At 60.6% G+C, this 18,215-nt stretch overlaps 1 protein-coding gene across 1 annotated transcript in view; it reads left to right on the top strand.

The window, feature by feature from the left end:
* The window catches only part of PFAS (phosphoribosylformylglycinamidine synthase), a 49,912-nt gene that overhangs the window by 20,183 nt on the left and 11,514 nt on the right, over nt 1–18,215 (top strand). The window contains exons 9-18 of the mRNA XM_082303496.1: nt 968–1,099; nt 3,272–3,502; nt 4,994–5,174; nt 5,645–5,728; nt 9,025–9,180; nt 10,382–10,507; nt 11,127–11,272; nt 14,599–14,809; nt 16,104–16,195; nt 17,982–18,096. Coding sequence (XP_082159622.1) covers nt 968–1,099; nt 3,272–3,502; nt 4,994–5,174; nt 5,645–5,728; nt 9,025–9,180; nt 10,382–10,507; nt 11,127–11,272; nt 14,599–14,809; nt 16,104–16,195; nt 17,982–18,096 — 1,474 coding nt within the window. The remainder of the gene's footprint in view (nt 1–967; nt 1,100–3,271; nt 3,503–4,993; nt 5,175–5,644; nt 5,729–9,024; nt 9,181–10,381; nt 10,508–11,126; nt 11,273–14,598; nt 14,810–16,103; nt 16,196–17,981; nt 18,097–18,215) is intronic.

Below are 18,215 nucleotides of genomic sequence, written 5' to 3'. Positions count from 1 at the left end.
AAGGGGAGGGAGGACCCCAAAAAGTGGCCCCCAAAAAAAGGGAGGGGTCCCTAAAAGTGACCCTAAAAAGGGAGGGGGGGGACCCTGAAAAGGGGTCCCAAAAATGGATCCCAAAAAAAGGAAGGGGGACCCCAAAAAAGGGACCCCAAAAAAGGAGGGGGGAGCCCAAAATATGGGGGGGGGGGGGACCCAATTAAAGGACCCCCAAAATTTTTCCACCCTCCCCCCAAATTTTGGGTTCCCCCCCCCATTTCAAACCCTTTAATTCCAAATCCCCAAATTTTTGGATTCCCTGAATTTTGGGACCCCAAAATTTTGGGGACCCCCCCCCCCCCCAGATTTTGCCGCCCCCCCCCCAAAATCCCCCCCCTTTTTTTTCCCCCTTACTTGAACCCCCTTTAATTTTCATCCCCAAATTTTGGGACCCCCAGATTTTTTGGGGACCCCCCAGATTGAACCCTCCCCCCACATTTTTGGGACCCCTCCCCAAATTGAGCCCCCCCCTCCCAAATTTGGGCTCCCCCCCCCCCCCCTTTTAAGACCCCTTCAATTTGAACCCCCCAAATTTGGATCTCCCCAAATTTGGGCAAACCAGATTTTTTGGGGACCCCCCCCCCCAAATTTTGGGCTCCACCCAGAGTTCCCCCCCTCCTCCTCCCCATTTAAACCCCTTTAACTTCAAATCCCCAAATTTTTGGACTCCCTGAGTTTTGGGACTCCAAATTTTTTGGGCCCCCCCCCAAATTTGAGACCCCCCCCCAAATTCTGGCACCCCTCTCCAAATTTTGGACCCCCCCACCCCAAATTTAGGCCCCTCCCCCGAGTTCCCCTCCCTCTCCCCCCCCATTTAATCCCCAAATTTCAACCCCAGCCCAAATTCTGGGACCCCGAATTTTTTGGGGGTGGGGGGGGACCCCAAATGTGACTTTTCCCCCCCAAATTTGGGGGTCCCCCTGCCCCCCCCCAGGAGTTCCAGCTGTCGCTGTCGCCCCTCCCCCGGCGCCCCCTGAGCCTCCCCCCGGCGCTCTCGGTCCAGGAGGCCCTCGAGAGGGTCCTGAGGCTGCCGGCCGTGGCCAGCAAGAGGTACCTGACCAACAAGGTGAGGCCACCTGAGTGTCACCTGGGCCACCTGAGCGTCACCTGAGTGTCACCTGTGTCACCTGAGTGTCACCTGGGCCACCTGAGTGTCACCTGAGTGTCACCTGAGTGTCACCTGAGTGTCACCTGGGCCACCTGAGTGTCACCTGAGTGTCACCTGAGTGTCACCTGAGTGTCACCTGTGTCACCTGGGCCACCTGTGTCACCCCTGTGTCACCTCAGTGTCACCTGTGTCACCCGTGTGTGTTAAATGTGACCCCCGTGTGACCCCTGTGTGACCCCAACTCCCCCTGGCCGTGGCCAGCAAGAGGTACCTGAGCAACAAGGTGAGGCCACCTGAGTGTCACCTGGGCCACCTGAGTGTCACCTGAGTGTCACCTGAGTGTCACCTGAGTGTCACCTGGGCCACCTGGGCCACCCCTGTGTCACCTGAGTGTCACCTGGGCCACCTGAGTGTCACCTGTGTCACCTGGGCCACCTGAGTGTCACCTGAGTGTCACCTGTGTGTCACCTGTGTCAGCTGAGTGTCACTTGTGTCACCTGTGTCACCTCTGTCACTTGAGTGTCACCTGTGCCCCCTGAGTGTCACCTGTGTGTGTTAAATGTGTCACCTCAGTGTCACCTGTGTCACCTCAGCCACCTCAGTGTCACCTGTGCCACCTGTGCCACCCCTGTGCCACCTTGGTGTCAGCCCTGTGTCATTTCTGTGCCATTTGTGCTCTCTCGTGTCACCTGAGTGTCACCTGAGTGTCACCTGAGTGCCACCCGTGTCACCTGAGTGTCACCTGAGTGTCACCTGAGTGTCACCTGAGTGCCACCCGTGTCACCTGTCACCTGAGTGTCACCTGAGTGTCACCTGTCACCTGAGTGTCACCTCAATGTCACCTCAGTCTCACCTGAGTGTCACCTGTGTGACCCCATTGCCACCTGTGCCACACCTGTGCCACACCTGTGCCATTCCCCGCTGTCCTCTTTTGTGTCCCTGTGTGTCCCCGATGTCCCCAGCGTCCCCAATGTCCCTCTGTCCCTCTGTCCCCGTCTGTCCCTGGTGTCCCCAACGCCTCTGTCCCTCTGTCCCCTCTGTGTCCACTGTCCCCACTGTCCCCACTGTCCCCACTGTCCCCTGTGTCCCCAGGTGGACCGCTCGGTGACGGGGCTGGTGGCCCAGCAGCAGTGCCCGGCGCCCCTGGCCACTGTCCCCACTGTCCCCAATGTCCCTCTGTCCCCAGGTGGACCGCTCGGTGACGGGGCTGGTGGCCCAGCAGCAGTGTCCGGGGCCCCTGGCCACTGTCCCCACTGTCCCCACTGTCCCCCTGTCCCCAGGTGGACCGCTCGGTGACGGGGCTGGTGGCCCAGCAGCAGTGCCTGGCGCCCCTGGCCACTGTCCCCACTGTCCCCAATGTCCCTGTGTCCCCAGGTGGACCGCTCGGTGACGGGGCTGGTGGCCCAGCAGCAGTGCCCGGCGCCCCTGGCCACTGTCCCCACTGTCCCCACTGTCCCCTGTGTCCCCAGGTGGACCGCTCGGTGACGGGGCTGGTGGCCCAGCAGCAGTGTCCAGGGCCCCTGGCCACTGTCCCCAATGTTCCCACTGTCCCCTGTGTCCCCAGGTGGACCGCTCGGTGACGGGGCTGGTGGCCCAGCAGCAGTGTCCAGGGCCCCTGGCCACTGTCCCCACTGTCCCCAATGTCCCCCTGTCCCCAGGTGGACCGCTCGGTGACGGGGCTGGTGGCCCAGCAGCAGTGCCTGGCGCCCCTGGCCACTGTCCCCACTGTCCCCAATGTCCCTGTGTCCCCAGGTGGACCGCTCGGTGACGGGGCTGGTGGCCCAGCAGCAGTGCCCGGCGCCCCTGGCCACTGTCCCCAATGTCCCCAATGTCCCTCTGTCCCCAGGTGGACCGCTCGGTGACGGGGCTGGTGGCCCAGCAGCAGTGTCCGGGGCCCCTGGCCACTGTCCCCACTGTCCCCACTGTCCCCTGTGTCCCCAGGTGGACCGCTCGGTGACGGGGCTGGTGGCCCAGCAGCAGTGTCCGGGGCCCCTGGCCACTGTCCCCACTGTCCCCACTGTCCCCTGTGTCCCCAGGTGGACCGCTCGGTGACGGGGCTGGTGGCCCAGCAGCAGTGTCCAGGGCCCCTGGCCACTGTCCCCACTGTCCCCAATGTCCCTGTGTCCCCAGGTGGACCGCTCGGTGACGGGGCTGGTGGCCCAGCAGCAGTGCGTGGGCCCCCTGCACACGCCGCTGGCCGACGTGGCCGTGGTGGCCCTGTCCCAGTTCGGGGACGCCGGCGCGGCCACGGCCATCGGCGAGCAGCCGGTCAAGGGGCTGCTGGACCCCGCGGCCGGAGCGCGGCTGGCGCTGACCGAGGCCATCACCAACCTGGTGTTCGCCAGGGTGACCCATCTGAAGGTGACCTGGGGACTGGGGATACTGGGGATACTGGGGACACTGGGGATACTGGGGGACATTGGGGACAGTGGGGATACTGGGGATACTGGGGACACTGGGGATACTGGGGGGATACTGGGGGGATACTGGGGATACTGGGGGGATACTGGGGATACGGGGGATACTGGGGACACTGGGGATACTGGGGGACATTGGGGACACTGGGGATACTGGGGACATTGGGGACACTGGGGATACTGGGGATACTGGGGGACATTGGGGACACTGGGGATACTGGGGACATTGGGGACACTGGGGATACTGGGGGACATTGGGGATACTGGGGACACTGGGGATACTGGGGGACACTGGGGGACACTTGGGACACTGGGGGTTGGGGACACTGGGGACACTGGGGGACACTGGGGGTTGGGGACACTGGGGACACTGGGGGACACTGGGGGTTGGGGACACTGGGGACACTGGGGACACTGGGGGGACACTGGGGGACACTGGGGACACTGGGGGTTGGGGACACTGGGGACACTGGGGGTTGGGGACACTGGGGACACTGGGGACACTGGGGACACTGGGGGGACACTGGGGATACTGGGGATACTGGGGGACACTGGGGGTTGGGGACACTGGGGACACTGGGGACACTGGGGGGACACTGGGGACACTGGGGGGACACTGGGGGGACACTGGGGACACTGGGGGTTGGGGACACTGGGGACACTGGGGACACTGGGGGACACTGGGGGGTGGCAGCGGAGCCGCTCTCCGGGGCCGGCCCTGAGCGGTGCCTTCCCCTCGTCTGTGTCCGATTGCGGCACCTCCGTGTCCCTCTCTGCGTCCCCGGCCCTGGCCCCAATGTCCCCAAAATCCCCTCTGTCCCTCTGTCTGTCTGTCCCTCTGTCTGTCCCCTGTGTGTCCCCCATCTGTCCCTCTGTCCTTCTGTCTGTCTGTCTGTCCGTCCCCTGTGTGTCCCCTGTGTGTCCCTCTGTCCCCTGTCTGTCCCTCTGTCCTCTGCCTGTCCTTCTGTCCCTCTGTCTGTCTGTCCGTCTGTCTGTCCCCTGTCTGTCCCCCATCTGTCCCTCTGTCCCCCGTCTGTCCCCTCTGTCTGTCCCCTGTCTGTCCCCTGTGTGTCCCCCATCTGTCTCTCTGTCCTCTGCCTGTCCTTCTGTCCGTCTGTCTGTCCCTCTCTCTGTCCCCTGTGTGTCCCTCTGTCCCCTGTGTGTCCCCCATCTGTCCCTCTGTCCCTCTGTCCCTCTGTCTGTCCCCTGTGTGTCCCCTGTCTGTCCCTCTGTCTGTCTGTCCCTCTCTCTGTCCCCTGTCTGTCCCTCTGTCCCCTGTGTGTCCCCCATCTGTCCCTCTGTCCCTCTGTCCCTCTGTCCCTCTGTCTGTCTGTCTGTCTGTCCCCTGTCTGTCCCCTGTCTGTCCCTCTGTCCCCTGTGTGTCCCCCATCTGTCCCTCTGTCTGTCTGTCTGTGTGTCCCCTGTGTGTCCGCAGGACGTGAAGTGCTCGGGGAATTGGATGTGGGGCGCCAAGACGGGCGCGGAGGGCGGGGCGCTGGTGGCCGCCTGCGAGGCGCTGGTGGTGGCCCTGCACCGCCTGGGGGTGGCCATCGACGGCGGCAAGGACTCGCTGAGCATGGCGGCCCGAGTGGGGACGGACACCGTGATGGCCCCTGGTGACACCATCGGGGACACCGCGGCACTGGGGGGGGATGGGGGACACTGGGGGGACTGGGGGGGACTGGGGGGGACTGGGGTGACTGGGGGGATTGGGGGGACTGGGGGGACTGGGGGGATTGGGGACACTGGGGTGACTGGGGGGATTGGGGGGACTGGGGGGATTGGGGGGACTGGGGGGGACTGGGGGGACTGGGAGGTTGGGGACACTGGGGGGGACACTGGGGACACTGGGGGAACTGGGGGGGATTGGGGACACTGGGGACACTGGGGGGACTGGGGACACTGGGGGGGACTGGGGACACTGGGGGGGACTGGGGACATTGGGGGATTGGGGACGTCGGGGATACTGGGGGGACTGGGGACACCCAGGGGACACCCAGGGGACGTTGGGGACACGTTGGGGACCCCCAGGGGACACTGGGGACACGCTGGGGACCCGTGGGTGACGTGGGCGCTGTCCCCGCAGGCGCCCTGGTGATCTCGGCCTACGCCGTGTGCCCCGATGTCACCGGCACCGTCACCCCCGACCTCAAGTGTCCCAAGGACCGCGGTGAGCGGCGGGGGGCTGGGGGGGCTGGGGGGCTGGGGACACCTGGGGACACCTGGGGGGGGCTGGGGACACCTGGGGACACCTTGGGGACACCTTGGGGACACCTGGGGACACCTGGGGACACCTGGGGACATCCTGGGGACACCCTGGGGACACCTGGGGACACCTGGGGACACCCTGGGGGGGGCTGGGGACACCCTGGGGACACCTTGGGACAGCTGGGGACACCTGGGGGGGGCTGGGGACACCTTGGGGACACCCTGGGGACACCTGGGGACACCTGGGGACACCTGGGGGGGGCTGGGGACACCTTGGGGACACCTGGGGACACCTTGGGACAGCTGGGGGACACCTTGGGGACACCTGGGGACACCTGGGGGACACCTGGGGACACCTGGGGGGGGCTGGGGACACCTTGGGGACACCTTGGGGACACCTTGGGGACACCTGGGGACATTTGGGGACACCTTGGGGACACCCTGGGGACACCTGGGGACACCTGGGGACACCTGGGGACACCTTGGGGACACCCTGGGGACACCTGGGGGGGGCTGGGGACACCTGGGGACACCTTGGGGACACCTGGGGACACCCTGGGGACACCTGGGGACACCTTGGGGACACCTTGGGGACACCTTGGGGACATTTGGGGACACCCTGGGGACACCTGGGGACACCTGGGGGGGGCTGGGGACACCTTGGGGACACCTTGGGGACACCTTGGGGACATTTGGGGACACCCTGGGGACACCTGGGGACATTTGGGTCCTTTTTGGGAGCGATTTCTTCTCCCACCTGGTTTTGGGGCCATTTTTGGGATATTTGGGGCCGTTTTTGGCGTATTTGGGGTCACTTTGGGACGTTTTGGGACATTTTGATGTCACTTTTGGGATTCCAGGTGGGATTCGGTGTCCCGGGGTGTGTCTGAGGCCACTTTTGGCTCCATTTTGGGTCCTTTTGGTCCATTTTGGGCCCTTTTTGTTCCAGTTTTTCCCGGGTGCTTTTGAGGCTGTTTTTGGGATATTTGGGGCCATTTTGGGGATTTTTGGGGTCACTTTGGGACATTTTGGGACATTTCGGTGCCACTTTTGGGATTCCAGGTGGGATTTGGTGTCTCCAGGTGTGTCTGGGGCCACTTTTGGCTCCATTTTGGGTCATTTTGGGCCCTTTTTTGTATCAAATTTTCCTGGGAATTTTTGGGGCCATTTTTGGGGTCACTTTGGGACATTTTGGGACATTTCGGTGCCGATTTTGGGGTCCTGGTGGGATTTGGTGTCCCCGGGTGTGTCTGGGGTCACTTTTGGCTCCATTTTGGGTCCATTTTGGGCCCTTTTTTGTACCAATTTTTCCTGGTTGTTTTTGGGGCCATTTTTGGGATATTTGGGGCCATTTTCTGGGTCACTTTGGGACATTTCAGGACATTTTGGGGTCCTGGGTGAGATTTGGTGTCCCCGGGTGTGTCTGGGGCCGCTTTTGGCTCCATTTTGGCTCCATTTTGGTCCATTTTTGGTGCTGATTTTCCCTGGGTGTTTTTGGGGCGATTTTGGAAACTTTTGGGGTCACTTGGGACAATTTGGGACATTTCGGTGCCGATTTTGGGTTCCCGGGTGAGATTTGGTGTCCCCGGGTGTGTCCGGGGCCACTTTTGGCTCCATTTTGGGTCCTTTTCATCCATTTTTGGTGCTGATTTTTCCCTGGGAGTTTTTGGGGCTGTTTTTGGGATATTTGGGGTCACTTTGGGACATTTTGGGACATTTCGGTGCCGATTTTGGGGTCCTGGGTGGGATTTGGTGTCCCCGGGTGTGTCTGGGGCCACTTTTGGCTCCATTTTGGTCCATTTTTTGTACCAATTTTTCCTGGTTGTTTTTGGGGCCATTTTTGGGATATTTGGGGCCATTTTCTGGGTCACTTTGGGACATTTCAGGACATTTTGGGGTCCCGGGTGAGATTTGGTGTCCCCGGGTGTGTCCGGGGTCACTTTTGGCTCCATTTTGGGTCCTTTTCATCCATTTTTGGTGCTGATTTTTCCCTGGGAGTTTTTGGGGCCGTTTTTGGGATATTTGGGGCCATTTTCTGGGTCACTTTGGGACATTTCAGGACATTTTGGGGTCCCGGGTGAGATTTGGTGTCCCCGGGTGTGTCTGGGGCCACTTTTGGCTCCATTTTGGCTCCATTTTGGTCCATTTTTGGTGCTGATTTTCCCTGGGTGTTTTTGGGGCGATTTTGGAGACTTTTGGGGTCACTTGGGACAATTTGGGACTTTTTGGTGCCGATTTTGGGTTCCTGGGTGAGATTTGGTGTCCCCGGGTGTGTCCGGGGTCACTTTTGGCTCCATTTTGGGTCCTTTTCATCCATTTTTGGTGCTGATTTTTCCCTGGGAGTTTTTGGGGCCGTTTTTGGGATATTTGGGGCCATTTTCTGGGTCACTTTGGGACATTTCAGGACATTTTGGGGTCCCGTGTGGGATTTGGTGTCCCCGGGTGTGTCTGGGGCCACTTTTGGCTCCATTTTGGGTCATTTTGGTCCATTTTTGGTGCTGATTTTCCCTGGGTGTTTTTGGGTGGATTTTGGAGATTTTTGGGGTCCCTTTGGGGACATTTTGGTGCCGATTTTGGGGTCCTGGTGGGATTTGGTGTCCCCGGGTGTGTCTGGGGTCACTTTTGGCTCCATTTTGGCTTCATTTTGGGCCCTTTTTTGTACCAATTTTTCCTGGTTGTTTTTGGGGCCATTTTTGGGATATTTGGGGCCATTTTCTGGGTCACTTTGGGACATTTCAGGACATTTTGGGGTCCCGTGTGGGATTTGGTGTCCCTGGGTGTGTCTGGGGCCACTTTTGGCTCCATTTTGGGTCATTTTGGTCCATTTTTGGTGCTGATTTTCCCTGGGTGTTTTTGGGTGGATTTTGGAGACTTTTGGGGTCACTTGGGGACATTTCTGTGCTGATTTTGGGGTCCTGGTGGGATTTGGTGTCCCTGGGTGTGTCTGGGGTCACTTTTGGCTCCATTTTGAATCATTTTAGTCCCTTTTTTGTGCCAATTTTTTCCGGGTTGTTTTTGGGGCCATTTTTGGGATATTTGGGGCCGTTTTCTGGGTCACTTTGGGACATTTCAGGACATTTTGGGGTCCCGTGTGGGATTTGGTGTCCCCGGGTGTGTCTGGGGCCACTTTTGGCTCCATTTTGGGTCATTTTTGTCCCTTTTTGGTCCCGATTTTGTCCCGTGCTGTTTTGGGGCCGGTTTTGGGTGGATTTGGGCTGTTTTTGGGGCGATTTGGGGGCTGATTTTTGGGGTTCGCAGGGGCCCTGCTGTGGGTGCAGCTGAACCCGGGCCAGCACCGCCTGGGGGGCTCGGCCCTGGCCCAGGTGTTTGCCCAGGTGGGCGACGCCTGCCCCGACCTGGACGAGCCGCGGAGCCTCGAGAGCGCCTTCAACGTCACCCAGGAGCTGCTCAAAGGTTTGGGGCCAAAACCGGCGGTTTTGGGCTTTTGGGTGGAGTTTGGGTGAATTTTGGGGTGGATCTGTGGGGATTCAGGTGAGTCTGAGGGGATTTTAGGGGTTTTGGGGGGGGGGTTTGGGAGGATTTGGGGGAGTTTCGATGGAATTTGAGGGGTTTTGGGGGGAGGTTGGGGGGGATTTGGGGGATTTTTGGGATTTTGGGGGATTTTGGGTGGATTTGAGGGGGATTTTGGGGCGATTTGGGAGGATTTGAAGGAGATTTTGGGAGATTTTATGGGATTTTAGGGGGCTGGAATTGGGGGATTTGGGAGGATTTGAGGGGGATTTTGGAGGAGTTTGGGGAATTTTGGATGGAATTTGGGGGGATTTGGGGATTTTGAGGGATTCGAGAGTGGTTTGGGGGAGGTTAGAGGAGATTTGAGGCAGTTTGAAGGAATTGGGGAGGATTTGAGGAGATTTGGGGCAGTTTGAAGGAATTGGGGAGGATTTGAGGAGATTTGGGGCAGTTTGGGGGATTCGGGGAGGTTGGGGGGAATTTCGGGAGGATTTCGGATGGAATTTGGGGGGTTTGGGGTGGATTTGAGGGACTTTCGGAGGGGTCGAAGGAGATAATTTGGGATTTGCAGGAAATGCTCTCCGGGAGGGAATTTTGGGGTCCAGGTGTGAAAAATTTGGGGCTGCAGGTGGGAAATTTTGGGATCCCCCTGGCTCAGATTTTGGGATTTCCCAACCTGGGGGGGGCGGGGTTTGGGGCCCCCCTGAGATGACCCTGAGTGACCCTGGGTGACATTTGGTGACCCTGAGGTGACCCCAGGTGACATTTGGTGACCCCGAGGTGACCCCAGGTGACCCTGAGGTGACCCCAGGGGACATTTGGTGACCCTGAGGTGACCCCAGGTGACATTTGGTGACCCCCAGGTGACCCCAGGTGACTCAGAGGTGACCCTGGGTGACATTTGGTGGCCCTGAGGTGACCCCAGGTGACCCTAAGGTGCCATCTGGGTGTCCCCAGAGCGTGTCCTGACCGCTGGACATGACATCGGTGACGGGGGCTCCTGGGCTGTCCCACCCTGGGGGACACCGGGGTGACCCCGGGTGACGTTTGGTGGCACCGGGGTGACCCCGGGTGACGTTTGGTGGCACCGAGGTGGCCCTGGGTGACATTTGGTGACCCTGAGGTGCCATCTGGGTGTCCCCAGAGCGTGTCCTGACCGCCGGCCACGACATCAGCGACGGGGGCTTCCTGGGCTGCCTCCTGGAGATGGCCTTTGCCGGCAACTGCGGTGTCACCGTCGATGTCCCCGCGCCGCCGCCCGGCGTCACCCGTGAGTGACCGCGCGTGTGCCCGGGGCGTCCTGAGCGTGCCCAGTGTCCCCACAACCCCCCCCGATGTCCCCAATGTCCCCTGAGTGTCCCCAATGTCCCCAATGTCCCGAGTGTCTCCAGTGTCCCCAATGTCCCCAGTGTCCCCAGTGTCCCCAGCGCTGTCCCCAGTGTCCCCAGTGTCCCCAGTGTCCCCAATGTCCCCAGCGCTGTCCCCAATGTCCCCAATGTCCCCGCTGTCCCCAGCGCTGTCCCCAGTGTCCCCAGTGTCCCCAGTGTCCCCAGTGTCCCCAATGTCCCCGCTGTCCCCAGCGCTGTCCCCAGTGTCCCCAGTGTCCCCAATGTCCCCAATGTCCCCAGCACTGTCCCCAGTGTCCCCAGTGTCCCCAATGTCCCCAGTGTCCCCAGCGCTGTCCCCAGTGTCCCCAATGTCCCCAGCGCTGTCCCCAGTGTCCCCAGTGTCCCCAATGTCCCCAGCGCTGTCCCCAGTGTCCCCAGTGTCCCCAGTGTCCCCAATGTCCCCGCTGTCCCCAGCGCTGTCCCCAGTGTCCCCAATGTCCCCAATGTCCCCAGCGCTGTCCCCAGTGTCCCCAGTGTCCCCAATGTCCCCGCTGTCCCCAGCGCTGTCCCTGCTGTTCGCCGAGGAGCCGGGGCTGCTGCTCGAGGTGCCGGCCGTGGCCGCTGTCCCCGTGTGCCGCCGCTACCAGGACGCCGGCGTCACCTGTGTCCCCATCGGCCACAGCGGCCCCTACGGGCCCCGCGCCACGGTGAGGGGACAGCGGGGGGACACGGGGATGGCGGGGGGGGACACGGGGACAGTGAGGGGACACGGGGATGGCAGGGGGGGACATGGGGACAGTGAGGGGACACGGGGGAGGGGGCACGGGGGGAGGGGCGGTGGCTTTGTGGTGTCCGTGTCCCCCTTGTCCCTCCTTGTCCCCGAGTCCTTCAGTGTCCCCTGACGTCACCGTGTCCCTCAGTGTCCCCTCAGTGGCCCCTCATGTCCCTGTGTCCTCCTGTCCTTGTGTCCCTCATTGTCCCTTCAGGGTCCCCATGTCCCTCAGTGCGCCACTGTCCCCATGTCCCTGTGTCCCTCTCTGTCCCCCTGTCCCTCAGTGTCCCCACGTGTCCCCCTGTCCCTCTCTGTCCCCCTGTCCCTCAGTGTCCCCTCTCTGTCTCTCAGTGTCCCCATGTCCCTGTCCCTGTGTCACTGTCCCTGACTGTCCCCCTGTACCGGTGTCACTGTCCGTGTCCCCTGAGTGTCCCAGAGTGTCCCAGAGTGTCCCCAATGGTCCCTGAGTGTCCCCTCAATGTCCCCAATGTTCCCTCAGTGTCCCCAATGTCCCTGAATGTCCCTGAGTGTCCCTGAGTGTCCCCAATGTCCCCAATGGCCCTGAGTGTCCCTGAGTGTCCCCAATGTCCCTGAGTGTCCCCTCAGTGTCCCCTCAGTGTCCCTGAGTGTCCCCAACATCCCCTGAGTGTCCCCAATGGCCCCTCAATGCCCCTGAGTGTCCCCGAGTGTCCCCAGTGTCCCCAAACCCCGCTGTGCCCGCAGGTGACGGTGTCGGTGGGTGGCACCGAGGCGGTGGCCGCACTTGTTGGGGACCTGAGGGGACTTTGGGAGCAGACGAGTCCCTGTCCCCGATGTCCCCAATGTCCCTGAGTGTCCCTGAGTGTCCCCAATGTCCCTGAGTGTCCCCAATGTCCCCTCAGTGTCCCTGAGTGTCCCCAATGTCCCCTCAATGTCCCCAATGTCCCTGAGTGTCCCTGAGTGTCCCCAATGTCCCCTCAATGTCCCCAGTGCCTCTGAGTGTCCCTGAGTGTCCCCACTGTCCCCAATGTCCCCGAGTGTCCCTGAGTGTCCCTGAATGTCCCCAACATCCCCTGAGTGTCCCCTCAATGTCCCCAGTGCCTCTGAGTGCTCCTGAGTGTCCCCGAGTGTTCCCACTGTCCCTGAGTGTCCCCAAACCCCAGTGTCACCATTCCAATGTCCCCAATGTCCCCAATGCCCCTGAGTGTCCCCAAACTCCAGTGTCACCATTCCAATGTCCCCAATGTCCCCACTGTCCCTGAGTGTCCCCAAACCCCAATGTCACCATTCCAATGTCCCCACTGTCCCTGAGTGTCCCCAAACCCCAGTGTCACCATTCCAATGTCCCCAATGCCCCTGAGTGTCCCCAAACCCCAGTGTCACCATTCCAATATCCCCAATGCCCCTGAGTGTCCCCAAACCCCAGTGTCACCATTCCAATGTCCCCAATGCCCCTGAGTGTCCCCAAACCCCAGTGTCACCATTCCAATGTCCCCAATGTCCCCACTGTCCCTGAGTGTCCCCAAACCCCAATGTCACCATTCCAATGTCCCCACTGTCCCTGAGTGTCCCTGAGTGTCCCCAAACCCCAGTGTCACCATTCCAATGTCCCCACTGTCCCCACTGTCCCTGAGTGTCCCCAAACCCCAGTGTCACCATTCCAATGTCCCCACTGTCCCTGAGTGTCCCCAAACCCCAGTGTCACCATTCCAATGTCCCCAATGTCCCTGAGTGTCCCTGAGTGTCCCCAAACCCCAATGTCACCATTCCAATGTCCCCAATGCCCCTGAGTGTCCCTGAGTGTCCCTGAGTGTCCCCAAACCCCAATGTCACCATTCCAATGTCCCCACTGTCCCCACTGTCCCTGAGTGTCCCCAAACCCCAGTGTCACCATTCCAATGTCCCCAACGTCCCCAATGTCCCTGAGTGTCCCCAAACCCCAATGTCACCATTCCAATGTCCCCAATGCCCCTGAGTGTCCCTGAGTGTCCCCAAACCCCAGTGTCACCATTCCAATGTCCCCAATGTCCCTGAGTGTCCCCAAACCCCAATGTCACCGTTCCAATGTCCCCAATGCCCCTGAGTGTCCCTGAGTGTCCCCAAACCCCAGTGTCACCATTCCAATGTCCCCAATGCCCCTGAGTGTCCCCAAACCCCAATGTCACCATTCCAATGTCCCCACTGTCCCTGAGTGTCCCCAAACCCCAGTGTCACCATTCCAATGTCCCCAACGTCCCCAATGTCCCTGAGTGTCCCCAAACCCCAATGTCACCATTCCAATGTCCCCACTGTCCCTGAGTGTCCCTGAGTGTCCCCAAACCCCAGTGTCACCATTCCAATGTCCCCACTGTCCCTGAGTGTCCCCAAACCCCAGTGTCACCATTCCAATGTCCCCAATGTCCCTGAGTGTCCCTGAGTGTCCCCAAACCCCAATGTCACCATTCCAATGTCCCCAATGCCCCTGAGTGTCCCTGAGTGTCCCTGAGTGTCCCCAAACCCCAATGTCACCATTCCAATGTCCCCAATGCCCCTGAGTGTCCCTGAGTGTCCCCAAACCCCAGTGTCACCATTCCAATGTCCCCAATGTCCCTGAGTGTCCCCAAACCCCAATGTCACCGTTCCAATGTCCCCAATGCCCCTGAGTGTCCCCAAACCCCAGTGTCACCATTCCAATGTCCCCAATGTCCCTGAGTGTCCCTGAGTGTCCCCAAACCCCAGTGTCACCATTCCAATGTCCCCAATGCCCCTGAGTGTCCCTGAGTGTCCCCAAACCCCAGTGTCACCATTCCAATGTCCCCACTGTCCCTGAGTGTCCCCAAACCCCAGTGTCACCATTCCAATGTCCCCAATGTCCCCTGAGTGTCCCTGAGTGTCCCCAAACCCCAATGTCACCATTCCAATGTCCCCAATGTCCCCAATGCCCCTGAGTGTCCCCAAACCCCAGTGTCACCATTCCAATGTCCCCACTGTCCCTGAGTGTCCCCAAACCCCAGTGTCACCATTCCAATGTCCCCAATGCCCCTGAGTGTCCCCAAACCCCAATGTCACCATTCCAATGTCCCCAATGCCCCTGAGTGTCCCCAAACCCCAGTGTCACCATTCCAATGTCCCCAATGCCCCTGAGTGTCCCCAAACCCCAATGTCACCATTCCAATGTCCCCAATGCCCCTGAGTGTCCCTGAGTGTCCCCAAACCCCAGTGTCACCATTCCAATGTCCCCACTGTCCCTGAGTGTCCCCAAACCCCAGTGTCACCATTCCAATGTCCCCGCTGTGCCCGCAGGTGACGGTGTCGGTGGGTGGCACCGAGGTGCTGGCGGTGCCCGTGGGGGATCTCCGGGACGTTTGGGAGCAGACGAGTTTCCGGCTGGAGCGGCTGCAGGCGGCCCCGGCCTGCGTGGAGCAGGAGGAGCAGGACCTGGGCTCGCGCTGGGGACCGGCCTACAAAGTGACCTTTGACCCCGACTACGTGGCACCCATGGTCCAGCACATGGGTGAGGGGCACTGCGGGCACTGGGAGGACTGGGAGGACTGGGGGGGACTGGGGGGACTGGGGGGACTGGGGGCACTGGGGGATTGGGGGAACTGGGAGGATTGGGGACACTGGGGATACTGGGGGGACTGGGGAAACTGGGGACGTTGAGGGATTGGGGACATTGGGGGGACTGGGGAATTGAGGGGACTGGGAACACTGGGGGCACTGGGGACACTGGGGACAATGGGGACACTGGGGGGACTGGGGGCACTGGGGACACTGGGGGCACTGGGGGGACTGGGGACACTGGGGACACTGGGGGGATTGGGGAGATTGGGGGAACTGGGGGGGACTGGAGGAACTGGGGGTACTGGGGACACTGGGGGTACTGGGGGGACTGGGGGGATTGGGGGGATTGGGGGAACTGGGGGGGACTGGAGGAACTGGGGGTACTGGGGACACTGGGGGTACTGGGGGGACTGGGGGGATTGGGGGGACTGGGGAAACTGGGGACACTGGGGACGTTGAGGGATTGGGGACATTGGGGGGACTGGGGAATTGAGGGGACTGGGAACACTGGGGACACTGGGGGAACTGGGGGACTGGGGGGACTGGGGGGACTGGGGACATCGGGGACCTTGGGGACGTTGGGGGCTTTGGGGCCGTCGGGGATGTTGGGATTTTTGGGATTTTTGGGGGTCTTTTGGGGGTTTTGAGGGTTTTTAATGTTTTTTTGGGGGGGTTGGGGGTTTTGGGGGCACCAGTGATGATTTTGGGGTCCCCCAGCGCTGCTGGGGGGGTTGGGTGGGGTCTGTGGGGTTTCTGTGGGATTTTTTGGGGGGTTTTGGAGGGGTTTGGGGGGGTTTAAGGGTTTTTTTGTTGTTTTTTTCAGGTTTTTTTTTAATTTTGGGGTGGTTTTGGGGGTTTTTGGGGTTCCTGGTGATGGTTTTGGGGTCCCCAGAGCGGCTGGGGGGATTTGGGTGGGTGTTTTGGGGCTTTTTGTGGGGATTTCTGTGGGATTTTGGGGAGTTTGAGGGGGTTTCTCTGGGATTTTTTGGGGTGTTTGGGGGTTTTGGGGATTTTGGGGCAGATTTTGGGGGGCCCGCTGACGATTTTGGGGTCCCCCCGAACTTCTGGGGGGATTGGGTGGGCTCTGGGAAGGGTCTGGGGGGGCTTGGTGGGATTTCTGTGGGATTTTGGTGGTTTTTGGGGGAGATTTTTGGGGTTTTTTTTTGGTTTTTGGGGTCTGTGGGATTTTGGGGTTGTTTTTGGGGTTTTGGGGGGCGCCGGTGACGATTTTTGGGGTCCCCCAGAGCTGCCGGGGCCGCGCGTGGCCGTGCTGAGGGAGGAGGGCAGCAACGGGGACCGGGAGATGGCGGCCGCCTTCGCCATGGCGGGGTTCCAGGTGAGACCCCAAAACCACCCCCGGGACCCCAAAACCACCCCTGGGACCCCAAAATCACCCCCGGGACCCCAAAACCAACCCTGGGACCCCAAAACCACCTCGGGAACCCCAAAACCACCTCGGGAACCCCAAAAACACCCCTGGGATCCCAAAACCACCCCTGGGATCCCAAAACCACCTCGGGAACCCCAGAAACACCCCTGGGATCCCAAAATCACCCCCGGGACCCCAAAACCACCCCTGGGACCCCAAAAACACCCCCGGGACCCCAAAAACACCCCCGGGACCCCAAAACCACCTCGGGAACCCCAGAAACACCCCTGGGATCCCAAAAACACCTCTGGGACCCCAAAAACACCCCCGGGACCCCCGAAACACCTCGGGAACCCCAAAACCACCTCGGGAACCCCAAAAACCCCCCTGGGACCCCAAAAACACCCCCAGGATCCCAAAAACCCCCCCGGGACCTCAGAACCACCTTGGGAACCCCAAAACCACCTCAGGGACCCCAAAGACACACCCGGCACCCCAAAACTCACCTGGGGGACCCCAAAACACCTCGGGAACCTGAAAAGCATCCCCAGGACCCCAAAAAAACCTCGGGGACCCAAAAAAGTCCCCTGGGACCCCAAAAAAACCCCCGGCACCCCAAAACTCACCTGGGGGACCCCAAAAGCACCTGGAGGACCCCAAAAACACCTCGGGGACCCAAAAAACTCCCCCGGGACCCCAAAACTCACTTGAGGGACCCCAAAACCACCCCTGGGACCCCAAAGACACCCCCAGGACCCCCAAAACCACCTCGGGAACCCCAAAAAACACCTCAGGAACCCCAAAAACATCCCTGGGACCCCAAAACAACCCTGAGACCCCAAAAACACCTGGGGGGACCCCAAAAGCACCTCGGGGGCCCCAAAACCACCTGGGAGGACCCCAAAAATACCTGGGGGACCCCAAAAGCACCTCAGGAACCCCAAAACCACCCCTGGGACCCCAAAACCACCTCAGGAACCCCAAAACCACCCTGGGACCCCAGAACTCACCTGAGGGACCCCAAAGCCACCCCTGGGACCCCAAAAACATCCCCGGGACCCCAAAACCACCTGGGGGACCCCGAAAACATCCCTGGGACCCCAAAACCACCTGGGGGGACCCCAAAAGCACCTCGGGAACCCTAAAACCGCCCCTGGGACCCCAAAAACACCTCGAGAGCCCCAAAAATCCCCTGGGGACCCCAAAACTCACCTGGGGGACCCCGAAACCACCTCAGGAACCCCAAAAACACCTGGGGGACCCCAAAAGCACCTCGGGAACCCTAAAACCGCCCCTGGGACCCCAAAAACACCTCGAGAGCCCCAAAAATCCCCCGAGGACCCCAAAATTCACCTGGGGGACCCCGAAACCACCCCTGGGACCCCAAAAACACCTGAGGGACCCCAAAAGCACCTGAGGGACCCCAAAAATACCTGGGGGACCCCAAAAGCACACCCGGGGCCCCAAAAGCACCTCAGGAACCCCAAAAACACCCCCGGGACCCCAAAACCACCTGGGTGGAGTTTTTGGGGTGGCGTTTTTGGGGTTTTTCGGGCGTTTTGGGGTTGGTTTGGGGGATCTCTCCCGTTTTGGGGTGGTTTGGGGTTTTTTTTGGGGATAACTCCCGTTTCAGGGGAGTTTGGGGTTTTTTTTTTTTTTGGGATAACTCCTGTTTGGGGGTTTTTGGGGTTTGGGGTTTTTGGGGTTATTTGGGGTTTTTTTGGGGCTAACTGGGGGTTTTTGGGGTTCCCAGGTGTGGGACGTGACCACCCAGGACCTTTGCGCCGGCTCCGCCTCCCTGGACGGGTTCCGGGGCCTCGTCTTCGTGGGGGGCTTCAGCTACGCCGACGTCCTGGGATCCGCCAAAGGTGAGGATTTGGGGTCTTTCACCCCAAAAAGGACCCCAAAAAACCCCCAAAACTCAAAAACCCCCAAATTCCACAAAACCGCCCCCAAAACCCCACAAAAATCCCCAAAAAATGTTCCC

Source organism: Coloeus monedula (genome assembly GCF_965178545.1).
Source record: "Coloeus monedula genome assembly, contig: HAP1_SCAFFOLD_4, whole genome shotgun sequence".
NCBI lineage: Eukaryota > Metazoa > Chordata > Aves > Passeriformes > Corvidae > Coloeus > Coloeus monedula.
Note: the sequence above shows the minus strand (reverse complement) of the source record. Positions and strands in the feature narration are given on the sequence as shown.